This window comes from Miscanthus floridulus, chromosome 6, assembly GCF_019320115.1.
Source record: "Miscanthus floridulus cultivar M001 chromosome 6, ASM1932011v1, whole genome shotgun sequence".
In the NCBI taxonomy this organism is placed as follows: Eukaryota; Viridiplantae; Streptophyta; class Magnoliopsida; order Poales; family Poaceae; genus Miscanthus; species Miscanthus floridulus.
The window spans coordinates 81,755,822-81,771,967 of NC_089585.1; the positions used below are offsets into that span (position 1 = coordinate 81,755,822).

At 45.5% G+C, this 16,146-nt stretch overlaps 1 protein-coding gene across 1 annotated transcript; it reads right to left on the bottom strand.

The window, feature by feature from the left end:
• Positions 1-548: 548 nt before the first annotated feature.
• LOC136458482 (ABC transporter G family member 35-like) lies at positions 549-8,655 on the bottom strand. The gene is made up of 21 exons (XM_066458424.1): positions 8,177-8,655; positions 7,878-8,087; positions 7,718-7,802; positions 7,175-7,334; positions 6,984-7,060; positions 6,814-6,867; positions 6,643-6,733; positions 6,093-6,394; positions 5,721-6,002; positions 5,319-5,635; positions 5,071-5,231; positions 4,681-4,947; positions 4,352-4,602; positions 3,932-4,264; positions 3,554-3,844; positions 3,306-3,389; positions 3,073-3,206; positions 1,647-1,874; positions 1,385-1,556; positions 1,035-1,289; positions 549-929 (listed from the first exon to the last, which is right to left on the bottom strand). Exons 1-21 carry the CDS (start codon positions 8,653-8,655, stop codon positions 672-674), a joined length of 4,491 nt encoding a protein of 1,496 aa, XP_066314521.1. The 3' UTR covers positions 549-671.
• Positions 8,656-16,146: the final 7,491 nt, after the last annotated feature.

Sequence of the window (16,146 nt, forward strand, 5' to 3'; positions counted from 1 at the left end):
AGGCACACGCATGTGCTGCGGTCGCTCCTGTATACTATGATATATTCCAAAGAAAAGATCGCCAGTGATGGAGTATCCTCGTGATGGCTCTAGAGCCTAGAGGTGCTGCCACGCTAGACGGACCAGACGGCTCTGATTTTAGGATCAAACCACCGTTCTTTGCTGGCACGTAGCCTAACAGCCCGGACCTTAAACCCAGTGGTGGACCTGGGGCTCGGCAACCCTGGACGCCTACCCAGACTCTACTGCAAGCGCACGCTTAAGGTATTCATTACATCATGCTTTAATTTGTTGCAAGCTTAAAATAAGTGATCTCAAACAGCACATTGAGCTTCGTCGAGCTCCATTTGAGCGTGGGTTCCGCTACCGCTAAACCCAAGATTCGCTGTGAGAAGATTGGAGTATCCATATTATATATATACAACATCCATTACAATTTAGAATATTACACGACCCTTACAGATACATAATAAAATAAAATCAAAATGAAATAGAATCACAATGCTTACCTTTACATTGCAGGGCCACTAACAAGGTGAAACATTTAATTTCGTATGCTGCACTGAATACGACAGAAACAGCGATGTATTGTTTGCAAAGCAATTGATGGACTTCTACCAGCGGGGCATGTCAACTTCGTGGTAGTTGTGCTACACATACATGTAGCATGGCTACCTCCTCTGGAAGTTGAGCTTCATGATGGCGAAGCCGAACAAGAAAGCAAAGAAGACGGTGAACGCCACGACCACCGTGGCCACCACGCCCAACCAGCTGTGCTTGAAGCCGAAGTATTTCTCCACGAACACATTCACGGGGACGCCGTTGTCCATGGGCGTCGTGATGTCCCCGAACTGAGACACGACCAGCCCGTACAGCGTCCACGCCACAGGGCACGCCCAACAGTACCACTTCCACCAGATTGGGACTTTCTGAGCATGTTGCCATGCCAAAAAGGGAAATGAGTTCCACAACTAGCCACAATTAAATTTGTAGGCGTAGACAATTGATGGGGATGGAGCAATAACGGGACTTACCGGCCGAGGGATGATGAATCCAGAGAAGAGGTTCCAGATACCATAGAACGCCGAGGAGACGATCGACGCGACATGGTAGCTCGGCGTCAAGCCCACAGCCATCATGCCATAGAATGTGAAATAGAGAAAGGTGAAGTACATGAAGAAGAGGTACCAGAAGAATTTGGCAACTGTCCATTCGAACCCAATCATCGAGTACACTATGATCCCGTATATGGTGGCCTGAGCCAGAGTGTATGGGAGTTCAATGGTAACCTATATATATATACGACAGAAGTTTTAGCGATGTCGTTAGTGGTCTCTCATCGATAGAAGGTACTATATCAGGAGTTTATATGAGAGCCGCTCACCTGTCCAAATGCATATGGCAGAGCCGAGTACATGCCGGCAGCTCTTTCACGGTAAAACACGGTCCGCTCCACAGAGACTACTGGCTGGACAGATGTAGCATTCAAGACGCCAATGAACATCACTGCAGCATACATGGACCCCATGGCGTTGAACAAATCTTGTGATTGACCCCTGTTAGGTAAAGAATCAAAAGGTTGCGATTCTTTTCTTTTTCTTTGAGATGTTCACACACTAGATAGGTGCGATGTGGCAGATACTTACATTTTACCACCAAGGTCCCAGAAGATGGTGCCAAAGATAAGTGCTATGATAGTTGTGAAAAATAGCCTAACGGCATTGTAAGCAGGGTTCCTCCAATATGACAGGTTCTGCTTCCACAAGCAAGCAAGGCATTGCATGAAGAAAGACTGAGAGTACTGGTTACGGAAATGAAGGTCAGTTGAGCCTGCTGGTGGTTCACTTAACTCTTGTATCAAGGCCTTGTTCCTCCTGAAGAATACAATATTATAATCATGGTTATCATGGTGTAGCAATGATGTGGCAAGAAGAAAATTTCAGGAAAGTAGACACTGGTTATGAACTTATCATACATACTAGTTCTATTAAAAAAAGTGTTCATGGTGATAGCAAAGTTAAAAAGAAATCTCCAAGATGCAAAATGAGTCAAATATTTTCCTCGCCAATAATAACACTAACAATTTCACACTTTTATAAGACGTGTAACAGTTTCTCGAAAAAAAGTATAAGTGCAAAACAAATACAAAACATACAGACCTACTCCCTCTCTCTTTTTAACTGTCGCTATGGTATTCATGTCAGTCAAACTTTCTTATATTTGACTAGGTTTGTAGAAAATATTAGCAACATTTGTATCTTCAAATAAGTAAATTATGAAAATATATTCAAGGATCTATCTAATGATACTAATTATGTACCATAAATATTAATACTTTCTTATATATATTTGGTTGAAGTTGATGATGTTTGACTTCTTGGGAAGTGAGAACGACAGTTAAAAAGAGACGGAGGGAGTAGTCATCAAAATGGTGACTCTATTGAACAAATAAGAGTGGTAGGGTGTGTGTACATGCGTTTATAGGAATGAATGTGCATATATGTATAAAGAAATTATATTTCAAACCAAAAGCAAAATGACGAAAGTATGTTTGAACTTTTGATGTTTTTTCAATTTATTCGAAACTAAATTCAGAATGCAATATAAGAAGTCTGACTTCTAGCTCCAACCTTTAACATTTTAAACTTTACAAAAATCCAATTAGATTAAAATGCTCTCCCCCTAGTCCTGAGTACACTAGTTAGACCAGTGAAGTCCGAGAATCATGAAATCCCCGTCACTGGTCCAGGTTCAAATGCTTTTCAAGTGTATTAGATCACATGTTATAGCACAGATATTTGTTACAAGCTGCAATTTTTTTTTCAAGGGAACAAACTAGAAGCTAAAGTTTCAGTACTAACTACAAAGAATTTGTAAGTTCAGAGGGTATTTAAATGGCACCACAATTGCAGGGTAGATTAGACCCATATTTTAAGGGTTAATAAAGACTTCCGGCATAGATTTTGCTCATCAGGGCAGCAGGCTGCTAGTGGTGTAGTTTAAACCAAAGACCACATAGGGCAATAGGAAATTCTGGGGATGAAGTGAATAGGAGGGTTGTAAGTTACTCACTGGTATAATTCAGATTTCTTGTACAGGTCACTAAAATCAACACCTAGCATCTGTTCTTGCGAGACTGTTGTTACTTCTAACATCCATGTTGCTGGATTGTAGCCATCTCTAATTTTGTTGACTCCGTGAATTCCCTATACAATATGAGCAATACAATGTAATCAGCAAATTGAAGCAATAAAGTCAAACGATTTTTTTAAAAAAAAATTATTGCAATACTAATATCATGACACCTCAAAATACTTAATCAGCTCAGAAGAATGATGGCCTAGTGGACCAACATAGATCTCCTCTCCTCCTCGCTTCATAAGAAAAAGCTGCAACAATTCATCAAACACCTTAGGCTTTGCAACATTGTTTCATATCATATTTATAAGACCAACCACGATCAATTAGATTTCAAAATCAGCCTAGTTACCCAGATGGAAAGTAATGATAAGAAGAAATCACTGGAAAGTACAAAGATCCACCATAAACTCACCTCATCGAATGCTTCAAATATGTCAATGCTAGGCTGATGAATCGTGCAGACTACAGTTCTACCTGTATCAACAGTATTCCTCACTGTTCTCATAACAATTGCAGCTGCTCGGGCATCAAGACCAGAGGTTGGCTCATCCATGAAAATGATTGAGGGATTTGCAACCAGCTCCACAGCAATGGTCAGTCTTTTCCTCTGCTCAGTTGATAGACCATTCACACCAGGAAGGCCAACCAAAGCATTTCTCAATGGTTTGAGCTCCACAAGCTCCATGACCTCCTCAATGAACATCTGCGTGCATAAAGGTAAGCAATGTTGTCAACTATATCAAGTATAGATAGAGGTTGGAAGTTGAATCATCTATTCTGTTTGGCTGACCTTTCTGGTGTTTGAATCTACATCCCTAGGAAGGCGGAGCCACGCTGAGAAAACAAGTGACTCATAGACCGTCACCTGTGGCGAGTGGATATCATTTTGCTCACAATATCCTGATACACGTGCAAAGGTCTCTTGTTTCTTTGGGTATCCTGAAATGCTAATGTTTCCTTCAATGTAACCACTGGTCTTTCTCCCAGCCAACACATCCATTAGAGTTGTCTTGCCAGCACCACTAACGCCCATCAGTGCAGTCAGCACTCCTGGTCTGAAAGATCCACTAACACATTTGAGGAGCTCTAACCGGTCCCCGACTACATCATGTGTTTTCATCTCCTGAATTTGAGTTTGATCAAAAGATTACTTTGTCTGATTGTTAATTGCTCACTACTGATGATATACAGAAATAATTTCAATACTTGCCTGGGGCATGTCAACAAAGTACTTGATGTTATTGAAAGTCAGTGAAAGCGGGGCAAATGGAAGAACCATACCCCTTTGCATAGTGCCAGAATGATTTTCAACAGTTGCTGAACCGGATCTAGTGATGCCGACTGTTGCTAGATAGCTACTTCCTGGTGGCAAGTTATCTTCAGCCACAGCATTACCATTGAGGTTTGCATACTTCTCCTTCAGTTCCTCTTCAGATATCGATGGATGGGACATGCCATATGCTGTAAACTCAAAATAAACCAATTTAAGGTATTTTCAAATGCAAGAACCAAGAGCAAACCAGTCCAAGAGGAACTCACGCTTCAGGTACGCTAGGGCAAGCGTAAAGAGACAATTGAAGAGCATGACAAATCCAAGCAATGCGCCTAAGCCGATCCAATACCACTTTGCTTCTGGGAAGACTCCGCGGGACTTAAGTGATTGCACACCTAGGGTCTCATTAGACACGGAGCTATTCAAAATTTTGTCCCAGCTGTGCCCTAGCATCTCATTTACGGAGATGGCATTCTGGGCATACATCAATGGGGAGATCCAGTAGCCCCATATCCACCACTTCTTCACTTTATCTGCCAATTCACAAAGAAAGAAGCACCCGCCTTTTGAAAGAGGAGCAATAAATAATACTATCTATGGAAAAGAAACGGTGAGATTATTCTCTTCTTTTTTTAAAAAAAATGGTGAGGCTGTACCTCTTACTAGGATAAATCCACCCAACACCATAAATATTAGCAGCATGAATGATCCAAAGACATTTGCAACAATCATGTTCCTTGCTGCCCCACCAACAAATCGGAAGAGTGATGCTGCCATCTGGTTGAGTGCTAACAAAAGGAGATACTGCTTGAAGAACCTAGCATTCCACAAGGATGGTAAGTAAAACCCTGTGATGAATATTTGGTTAACAAGCTAGCTTTAATCTCTCATTGATCAATCTCACCTGCCTACATTTGGGTCAAACCCGATGACATAGTACGCCATGAAAACAAACCCACCAACCTCAACAAAAGAGATTGGGATCTTGAGGATCCATGTGGGTATTGTGTAGGCCCATGCCGGAAAGAAGAGGAGATCTCTCTGCTTGAAGAACACTGGCAGCTTAATGATGGTGAGTGCAAGCTCAGACAATCCATTGAACATGATCATGATCACCGCAAAGAAGAGTGCGCCCAAGTAGATACCACCATCAGTCACCGAGTCACGGTGCATCTTGGTACGAAAGAAGAGAGTCATTGCCATTATGGACACCATCATCAGCTGACATATCAACACACCAAGAAGTCAGGCATTGTAATTATCGTTCACACCACCTTACTATGTTTGGAATAGAGTTTCTAATGACCTGCAAAGTTCTGAAGATGTAGACGAAGGAATTCCTCTTCATAAGCAACATTTCTCGATAGATGTTTGCTTTAAACAGCTCCCAGGCACTGACACCATACCTTGAGGTGGTCAGAGCAGCGGGATGGTTTTTGCTCTTGTCGAAAGGAATGGCTAGCTCATTTGCTATGGCTCTCCCAACATGGAAAGACTGGAACGCAGAGGCAAATTCCTTAACCGACATGTATCGGTACGGCTTGTCACGCCGCACCCAGTATTGCTTCTGATCTTTCCTGGAAGTCACCTGCTCAGCGAGCCCACGAAGATTGTTACAAGAATCAAAGGATATGGTTGACACCGTATTTCAGAACGAAGAATGTGTCTGTTTACTTACTTCTTGCAAAAAGTCAGCCACACCCTTCCTCTCAGGACACTTGAACCCAAGAGACAAGAAGAATTCAAGCACGCTTTCTCGGGGCCCCTGATACACAATCTGCCCGTCTGAGAGCAGTATGATATCGTCAAAAAGATCATATGTCTCGGGCGCAGGCTGTAACAAGGAGATGAGAGCTGTGCCACCGAGGATGTGGATTGCCTGTCTAAGCGACTTTATGATCTGGAACGTAGTGGAGCTGTCAAGCCCAGTCGAAATTTCATCCATGAATAGTGCATTGGCCGGACCAACAAGCATCTCGCCTACAGTACAGGATTGTAGCGCCAGTCACAACATTTTTCACTGACAGCTAATGTTCTTGAATTGAAGTTAATATATTTCGATGGAGAGCCAAGTATATATGTAAGAGAAAGTTCAACACAGACTGTTGGTCAGTAGAAGATGAGCAAGTAAATTGAAAACTTAGAGCCCATACGCCACACAAGCTAGAAGTGACCATGGTAAAAACAGAAAGGAAGGTTACCCATACTAAAATTATGTATATCTCTACCTGTTGTGACACGCTTCCGTTGTCCACCAGAGATGCCCCTCAACATCTCATCTCCCACCATCGTGTCAGCACATATTTCTAATCCTAATATCTACAACACCAGATGTATAAATGTTGAATAGTGGACAAGAAAACTTTGGTAGCTCAATGTGAAAGTTGTAAGTCAAATACCTTCAATATATAGTCAGAGATCACATTAGCTTCCTGTCCTCGCATTGAACAAGCCTGAACAAGATCAGAAGAAAAGTAAGCTATGTCCTTAGCTACTATGTAAGTTATCATAAAAAATAGAACCAAAGTCATCAGATATTCTTGATTTATCTATGATTGTAAAGCCATGCCTTCATGAATGCATCGATATCAGCATCAGGCTTGATATTTCCCACCTTCTCCCGCCTTGAAAGCTCAGTCAACATATCTGCCAACATAACAAGAACTTGATAAGTACATCAATTAAACAGGCCAATCCTGCAGAATCTGCAAGCAGCAGAAATAAACGCAAACCCTTGTGAGTAATTGTTCAGAGTCATACCGAAGCGAGTGCCAACACCTTGACAACGTGCAGAGAATTCAAGCGTCTCTCTGACAGTCATCTCTCCGATGTGAAGGTCATGCTGGCTGATATACGCGGCTGTCCTCTCCGGCACAAACTCATCCATTTCATGCCCATTGTAGGTCACTTTGCCTGAAACCTGCTCATCATTTGACCCAATTATTACCCAATGCCATATGTACCAAAGGTCACTATGAATCGTTCTATTTCTGCATGAAGATGGTGCAATATTCTAGACGTTGCCCCTCCAAAAGCTGTCCTAGTTGTTGGCTGATTATTTTGTGCTAAGTTGATGTGTGTGTTCTAATTAATACGAAAAAGTCTGCAGGAACCTTTAATTATGGCAAACTTAACGTGATTGATTATATAAAGGGCAGACCAAGTGCCGTAGGCTCCCACATGAGTGGGGTCTGGGCAAGCCTTCCCCCTGCAAAATCTGCGGAGAGGCTGCTTCGAACCCGCGACCTATTGACCCAGTGAGACAGCTCTCACCACTGCACGAGTGAATTTACTTTTACAAACCTTGAGGTCTTTATCAAGCCTCCCGGCCAAGGCGAGCAGCAAGGTGGTTTTCCCTGACCCGGGCGGACCTAACAGCAGAGTCATTCTGCAAATGGAACGAGCGTTAGGCAAGATGTCAGACTCAACGAAGATAATTTTTTGAGATTCAAAAGTTGATTACCTGCGGGGCTTGACGATGCCGCTGACGTCGTGCAGGATAGGCATGGCCTGCTTCCGGCTGCGGCGCACGTGCAGCGCGTTGGCGACGTCCTCGAGCTTGTTGGTGATGGAGTTGAGGACGGTGGGGAGTCCGCTGGAGCCGACGCGCACGTCCGCCTCCGCGCTTAGGTGCTCGAACCGCACCTCGATCGTGGGCAAGTCGATCCCGACCCTGCACGCACGGCGGCACAAGGAGCGCAAATTAAAATCGTGAAGCACGTCCTAGCTGAGCTGTATCTGTATAGGAGCATGTGCACGCACCGTTGGATGCGTTCCTTGATCTTGAGCAGGAAGCGCTCGTTGTCCTCGTCGGCGACGCGCACGAGGCGCTCCAGGAGCGCGCGCCTCTCGCGCGGGCCGAGGCCGAGCACGTCCACCACCTGCGGGGCCGCCTCCCCGCCGCCGTGGCCATCGCCGTCGCCACCGAGCGGGAGGATGGCGCGGCGGACGCGGTCGCTGGTGGGCAGCCTCTCGAGCGCGGCCCACCGCAGCGCCTCCTCGTCGTCCTCCTCCTCTCTCCGCGAAGAGGAGCGCGAGAACGCGTCGTCGGGCGCGCGCCACCATACGGAGGGGCCTGGCCTGGACCCGCCGCTGTCGCGGCGCATGCTCGCCACCTTCTGGAGCTCCGCCACCGCGTCCATACCCGCCGTGGCGCTACGCCCGCCAGCCCGCCCGCCCGAAGACTCAGCGCCGCAGCCCGAGCAGTCGAGACGACGAACCCCCTCCGCCGCCGCGTCCATACCCGGCGCGGCGCTACGCACACCAGCCCGCCGACTCAGCACCGCAGCCCGAGCAGCCGAGACGACGAACCCCCTGTGTGGTTGGTATGGCGTGGTTTTTGCAGCGTTTCCCAGGTGGTTTTGCGGAGGCTGTTGGGGAGAGTGGAGGGGAGTTTTGTAGGTGTAACCTGTAGGCAGCGGCAACGGGGAGGGAGAGTGGCGATTTTTTTAAATTTTTAACACTTTTTGAAAACTAATTTGAAATTTAATATGATTGGTTTTTTTTTAAACTAACACTTTTGACCGTGTCTATTGTCCTGACGTGGTTAAATGCCTGTGCCACGCCATGTATGATGGCGTAGCAGAGGGCTGACGTGGCGGCGACCGGAGTCGCTGACCGCTGACGAGGCAGGGCCTGCAGCGCCACCGATCATGGCGCGGCACTGTCGCGTCCTGATCCATGGCGCGGCAGAGCCGAATAAAACCGACGCGGCCAGTCCCGGCCCCCGCCCGGCCCTCCATTACCGCCTCCCTTCCATTCCATTCCCCGGCCGTCTCCCTTCCTCCTCATCCTCGTGCAAGGTAATGACGCATATTTTTATTTTCGTTTGAATGGTGGATAGGTATATTATAAATCGGAGCTAAGTCTATGGAAGAAATTAGTTTGATTTTGTCAATGTTAAGGTTAATTATTTAGTTAGAAGTATGTTTACCATGCATATTTTTGTTGCCCTAATTGTCGGTTATATTATTTTAGTTGCATTGCAAATGATTATATTTTACATTAATTTGCGTTGTTTTAATTGATGTTTAATTTGAACCGTTTTATTAGATGGAAGACATGTTTCGAGAACAGTTATGGCGAAAACGGGGTCGTCCTAGAGAATTATACCCCGACGAGTCTAGCAATGATGTCCCCGTTCCTCCTGAACTCCCTGTCACTAACTGTGACTGTGGTCGTCCGGCCGATATATTTTAATCGAGACATCCAGACACAGCGGCTCGTTGCTTCTACACGTGCAGTCGTTTTAATGTAAGTAATTGTTTCCGTATGTTTTTTCTTCTTCATTTGTATTACTAGGTTACTAATATTTTGTTGGATTTTTGTTGTGTAGGCCCATAAAAGGTGTTTTTTCTTTCAGTGGATCGACGGTGCAGACAAGTTTGACCCCAGGTACCTCCTTTTCGATGATTGGTGGAGATTGCGACATCCACGAGAGCACTTCGAGCGGTGGGTTCCACCTCTCCCTAACCCCCCTCCAATGACGGCTAAGGAGAAGCACTTAGCCACAGTTAGACGACTCGAGGAACCTCCTCTGTGCCATTGCGGAGATCGAGCCATGATAAACCCTGACAATACGTTGGAGTTTGTGTGTCCAAACAAGCATGAAGTAAGTGCAAAGTGTATGTGTTGAAATGTTGAGTTATATGAGTCATGTACTAATGTCACGTTATTTGGGTGTATTCAATGGTGAAGTGTCGTTTCAAGGAGTGGTTGTATGGTCCTAAGAACAAATGGCCCGAAGAACCTCCAAAAGCAAAGCAAAAGAAGAAAGAAAGGTTAATTTACAAAGCACCGCCAGTCAAGTGCGAATGTGGTGTTAAATCCAACTATGGTTTAGTCCCTTCGGAGCTTGGAATAGGCCATTATTACGGCCATATGATTGACTACGATAAGGTTGGTTATTTTTGTGGTAACCATGGAATCGTATTTTGTTTCTTTTGCTAAGACATATATGATATAATTTATCGTTTGAACATAGCACTAGGAAATGCAGGTGGGAATGTTATGATGGTCAAGCTAAGTTCTTGGATGAACTGAAGGGAAAGCAAGTAATTGCACGAAAGAGGAGATATGGACCTGACTACATCAACCTTTTCGTTAAACATCACAATGACAAGATGCGTTAATTTGCTAGACAGCGCTGTATTTGTAACCCGATCGATGTTGGGCTTGTCAAATGGAGATTGGAGAGACGAATGATATTAGAGGAGGAGAGGGCAAGGAAGGAGGCAAGAGAGAAGACAAGAGTACAGATGCAGGTCTTGAATGAGCATGTTGTTTCATTATGTACCAGTGAGTACTTCGAAGCCTTTTTCCGTTGCTTGATTTTAAATGTAATATAGTCGCATTGCTAACTGATTGCATTTTATACATGAAGGGATTGGATGCAGCGAGGACCATGTTGCAGAGGTGGCTCGTGCAAGGTATGAGGAAAATAAGTTAGATGAGCATAGAAAGCGAGCTGGTCGCACCGTTGAATCACCGATTATGTTGTCTGATGAGGGGGACGAGGATGAGGATGACACTGTCAGACTCAGCGAGCCCATCGCTCTAGCAGAGGCAGGCTTGCAGGCGGAGGAGGCTGAGGACGACACTAACAGACTGAGCGAGCTCATCGCTCTAGTAGAGGCGGGTTTGCAGGCGGAGGAGCCTGAGGATGACACTGATAGACTGAGCGAGCTCATCGCTCTAGAAGCGGCAGGCTTGCAGGCGGAGGAGGATGACGACGCATTCTTCACTCAGGCCGCAGAAGCCGCAGATGAAGCAGAGGCCGCTTACTACAGGCGAAAGGCAGATCAGGGCAATATAGGTGAGCCTAGCCACAGCAACAGGGTTGTGGTTGAGGATTGGTACTCAGACGATGAGTTACTTACTCAATATGTTTCTGACTGAGGGTTTTTAATTGCGTCGACTGTTAGTTCCATGCTTTATTAATGATCAATGTAGCTATGTAGTAGAAATTCCATTGTGTTGTCTTATATTCCATTTGAACTACTGATGTATTGTATCCATGTGTCATGTACTCGGATTACCCATGATCGATCTTAAGTGATCACATCTGTTTATATCATGCGTTCAAAATTTCTAAAATGAATGTAATCGGGTGAAATTATCTTGAATACAGCGCCGTAGCCCACTAGTTCGGCCGTGCCATAGCCCAGGTTCTACCGCGCTAGAGTCCACGGTGCGTTAGTGCCGCGTCATAGACGACGGCACGATAGTGACGTGGACAGACAACATCCAGCTTCAATTGAGTTGTTGTCGGTGCTGTACAAAACTACAAGTGGTGCCACGACCGTGCGCAAGTTGAAACGAGCATAAAGCAAATAAATGAACAATAAGTTGCCACATATCATTTTCATTGGTTTATGAGTCTACAAGTTTTCGACGACAATATTCGTTCGACATAAGTTCGACGTAATGAACTAAATCCCTAGAATGTAAGGATCCCTCGAACGCCTCTTGGAAACCTCGTCATCCGGTGGAAGAAGGGGGTCGTCGTACTCCACCTCAAGAAGGGGGTACAGCTGGTGCGGTGTGAGAGGGGCCATCCTGTTACAAATTGATAAAAAGGGTTAGAATATTCAAATTAATAATATTCAGATTAACATTATGTAGCATTGCAAAATTTGAACTACTTGTTATGCAGTATGAACACAATATGAAATCACCTGCTGCCATCGTCTTCTATGCCGGCTAGTCTTGTGATCAGATTGTTTGCAAACGGAGCATAGATTCCTACCACGGGTCTCGTTGAAGTCTCCCCCGCCGTACATGTCTTCGCCGTACCCTCTCATAGCATCCATGTCCCCCTTGAGTCGCTTCTTCTTCCTCCTACCTTTCCCTACCTTCATTAGATCCGGATGCGGCACGTAGTCATAACCATTATAAGGTGGCCACTGTGTCGGGTCAAGGTATGGCTCGAAGCTCATCTCCCAAATACTAACGGTGTTCGAACGGAGATACAAGGGTGACATATATGGTAGATCCTCATAGTTGTACCCACGAACCCTACATGCCGTGATCATATGAGAGCAAGGGGCATGCATGATCTGAGGGACGTTGCAACTGCACTCTACCTTTTCAAGATCAACTCGGTAGTTTCGTCCACCATAACGTTCACCGCCCAAGCTTGTGCCACCCTTGCCTCGTACACTAAAGATATGGCGGTGGGTCCATACGGCTCGGCGGTGTGCTGCTTGGCCAATTCCTCGGCCTCCTTCAAATGTTCAGCTCTGGTCTTTCCAAAACGCCCCTGCTCAGCTATATTCCTCTACGCAAGTTCCCACCTCTTCACAAAATATTCGTTGCACTTATGAAACGAGAACTCAACAATTCCAGACATAGGCAACGATCGAACTCCGGTGAATACATGGTTGAAGGACTCCGAGGAGTTAGTGGTCATGATGCCATACATGAAACCCCCTCATCATATGCTAACGCCCACTGAGCCTTATGTTCCATCTATGCCTCTAACCAGGCCTTTCCCACTGCATTTACCATCTTGTCTAGTTCTCTCTTTGTCTCCTTGAACTGGTGCTCTATACGTACACAACATAGAGCCTTTACATTGTCACATACCTCCTGCTTTCGCTGACGTCGCCAGAAATTAGCGGTAAAGTGTCTCATGCACCATCTATGTACTAGAGGCAGGAACCCATCTATATGCTCAACTGCAGCATTAAGAAGCCCTGCATGATGGTCTGAGATCAAACATATAGTGCGAGTTGGGCCAAACACTTGCACACGTAGAAGCCGCATGAACCATGACCACGATTCATTGTTCTCTCCCTCTGCCAAAGCAAAAGCCATGGGTACTATCTGGTCCTTAGGATCAATAGCAGCAGCCATCATCAAGGTGCCCCTGTACTTTCCTATCAAGAAAGTGCCATCAACAAGTACGTCTGGCCAACAAAACTGGAATGCATGTTCCGTTTGCGCGAACGACCAGAACACACGATAGAGGACATGTCTCAATGGGTCCCAAAAAAACATCCCTCCGGTGTCCACAAACCATTTCAAGCCAGGGTTGTAGTAATGCATTGCACATAAGATGCGGGGCACCCTATTATACGCTTTCTCCCAAGTACCCCATCGAATCGCCAGAGCAATTTGATTAGCACGCCAAGCCTTTTCGTACGTCACATCGTACCTAATGAATCTAGATATGGACTGTTGTAAAGAAGACATCGAGATGTCGTTATTATCATCAACGAGCCCCAATATATGATGGGCAAGGTAACATGTAGTGAGCTGCTGATGATTTTCCTTCCCCTATTGTCTAGGCAAGTGTGGAGTTTGACAACTTTAGTTATCCTCCACTTGCCATCACTTCGTCTCTTTCATGCATTTAACCTCCACATACAACCGTTTTTGCATATCACGTGGTACCTCAACTACTAGTCCGAATGAGTGATGGTGTATGGCCTATGGTGGTACACAACATAGTCCTGAAGGAAGAGTTTCATCTCTGATATTGTGTTGAATATCATCCCCTTCCTAAGGGTTTCTTTCTCATGGTTATACAATGAATTCCTACACAACTGGAGACCGGTGTTACAAACTGCCATATCCGTCATGCTGACATCCCTATAGTTTGGAACGCCCATGAAAGGTACGTTCTTGGACCTTAGTTGCTCAAACTTAGTCACTGTGTAAGGTGGTGGTGGAACATACTGCTACGCTTCGCTAATTCTGGCCCATGAATCATAGGGGGTATCATCTGTAGCCAAATCTATGACTAGTCTACCCTGAACCTAGACACCATGCAAAACCTCAATTGGTACTGGTAATGGCATAGTATGAACCGGTACTTGCATGGCATCAGCCGGTGTTGGAGTAGTATCTATACCTCCTTGGTCATCATCAGAATCATCTAAATCACTGCTAACTACATCACCGATCCTGTCCTCCTCCTCCTGCTCCTCCTCTTCCCGTTCGAAATCATTCACATCGAAGTCATTGATTATACAACCTACTGCAGTTGAATGAAACTACTCCTGCATCAACTAACCATCCAAATCTATGTTACCCTGAGTTGCTTCCCCTTCGACCCCCAATTCTTGATCATTGCCTCCAACACCGTCATTGGACGGGTCGTCCTGAACACCCTGCATCCTGTACACATTTTTCACCACCACCTCAGCCATGGGCACATTGAAACCTTGGAGAACCCTAGTGTAGTGGGACCAGTGAGTAGGGTCGCGCAAGGGCATGAGGACACAGTGTGCCCTAGTCTTCCCAGTATCAAACCTCCCCTTCAGTGTGAAATCACCGTCAAACTTTGCATTCAAACAGACACAAAGGTCGTTGAAGCTAGGAGGTTCATCAAACCATTCCAATTCTTCTTCCATATCCTCAAACATACCATCTTCTCTCCTAACACTTCCTCCATACAAAACTCTAACACAACAATCCATCTGCAAAAGCATTAAAAGAAACTTCATCATGTCGTCGAAATCGTCGTACGTAATGTCCATAGTAATATTAATACATATTCTAACTATAACTGTACTAACTAATCTAATATTAACATCTATACAATGCTAACTACAACAACTAATTAGACTAAATCCAATATGTAACTAGACTCAATAACTGTACTAACTAAATTACCTAACTTTACTACCTATACTAACTTACTATATTACCTATACTAACTAAACTAAATAACTTTACTAACTCTACTAACTATACTGTAATAATTTTACAACCTATTAGGGGAGTACCTCGCTGCAGCGCGCTAGACAGGGCCAGGAGGCGCGAGCGCAGTCCTCGACGGGCAGCCACCGTGCGTGGCCAGAGGGGGTGGTGCGCTGGCATGGGGGCTCGGCGGCCGCCGGCCGTGCCGTGCTCGGTGGCAGGCTGGCTGGCGCGGGCGGACGCGGCCGCGGCGGTCGGCGTGCTCGGAGGCGGGCTGGCGTGGGCGGACGCGGCGGCCAGGCGGCCTTGCTACGCTGCTCGGGCACTGGCGGATGCGGGCAGCGGCGGTCGGTTTTATTCGGCTCTGTCGCGCTAAGGATCTGGGCGCGGCAGTGCCGTGCCAAGATCGGTGGTGCGACAGGCCCTACCCCGTCAGTGGTCAGCGACTCCGGTCACCGCCACGTCAGCCCTCTGCCGCGCCACCATGCATGGCGTGGCACAGACATTTGGCCGCGCCAGGGCAATAGGCGTGGCCAAAAGTGTTAGTTTTTAAAAAACCCGACCGTGTTAGATTTCAAATTAGTTTCCAAAAGTGTTAAAATTAAAAAAAATCAGAGTGGCAGCTATGTGTCGCATAGTATATCTGCTACCTCCTTTCTTACACACTATACATTACTATTTTTATAATTAGAGAACTGATTCGGTATTCTTTTTTTTAAATTTGCACAGATCTCAAAGCAGCAAATCTAACTAATTAAACATTTTTCTTAATTATTTTCAACATGGGTCATGTATGGGCCAGCTAGCCCGCCTGTACGAACCCAGCACAAATCTTGGACCAAAGTCATCTCTCCTAGTCCCCAGTTGAAAGGTTCTAATATAACTAGAGGGGAGATGAATAGCCTATTAAAATTCTCTATAAAGCACTAGAGCAATTGATTAGTATGACAAACGGCGTAATGCAATTTTGCTCTAACTCTACAAGGGTTGCAAGCCACCTATCCCAACAATTCTAGTTGCTATGATTGCTATCACATACAAGAGCTAAGTCATTACTCACTAAGCTAGTGTGCTCTCACGGACTA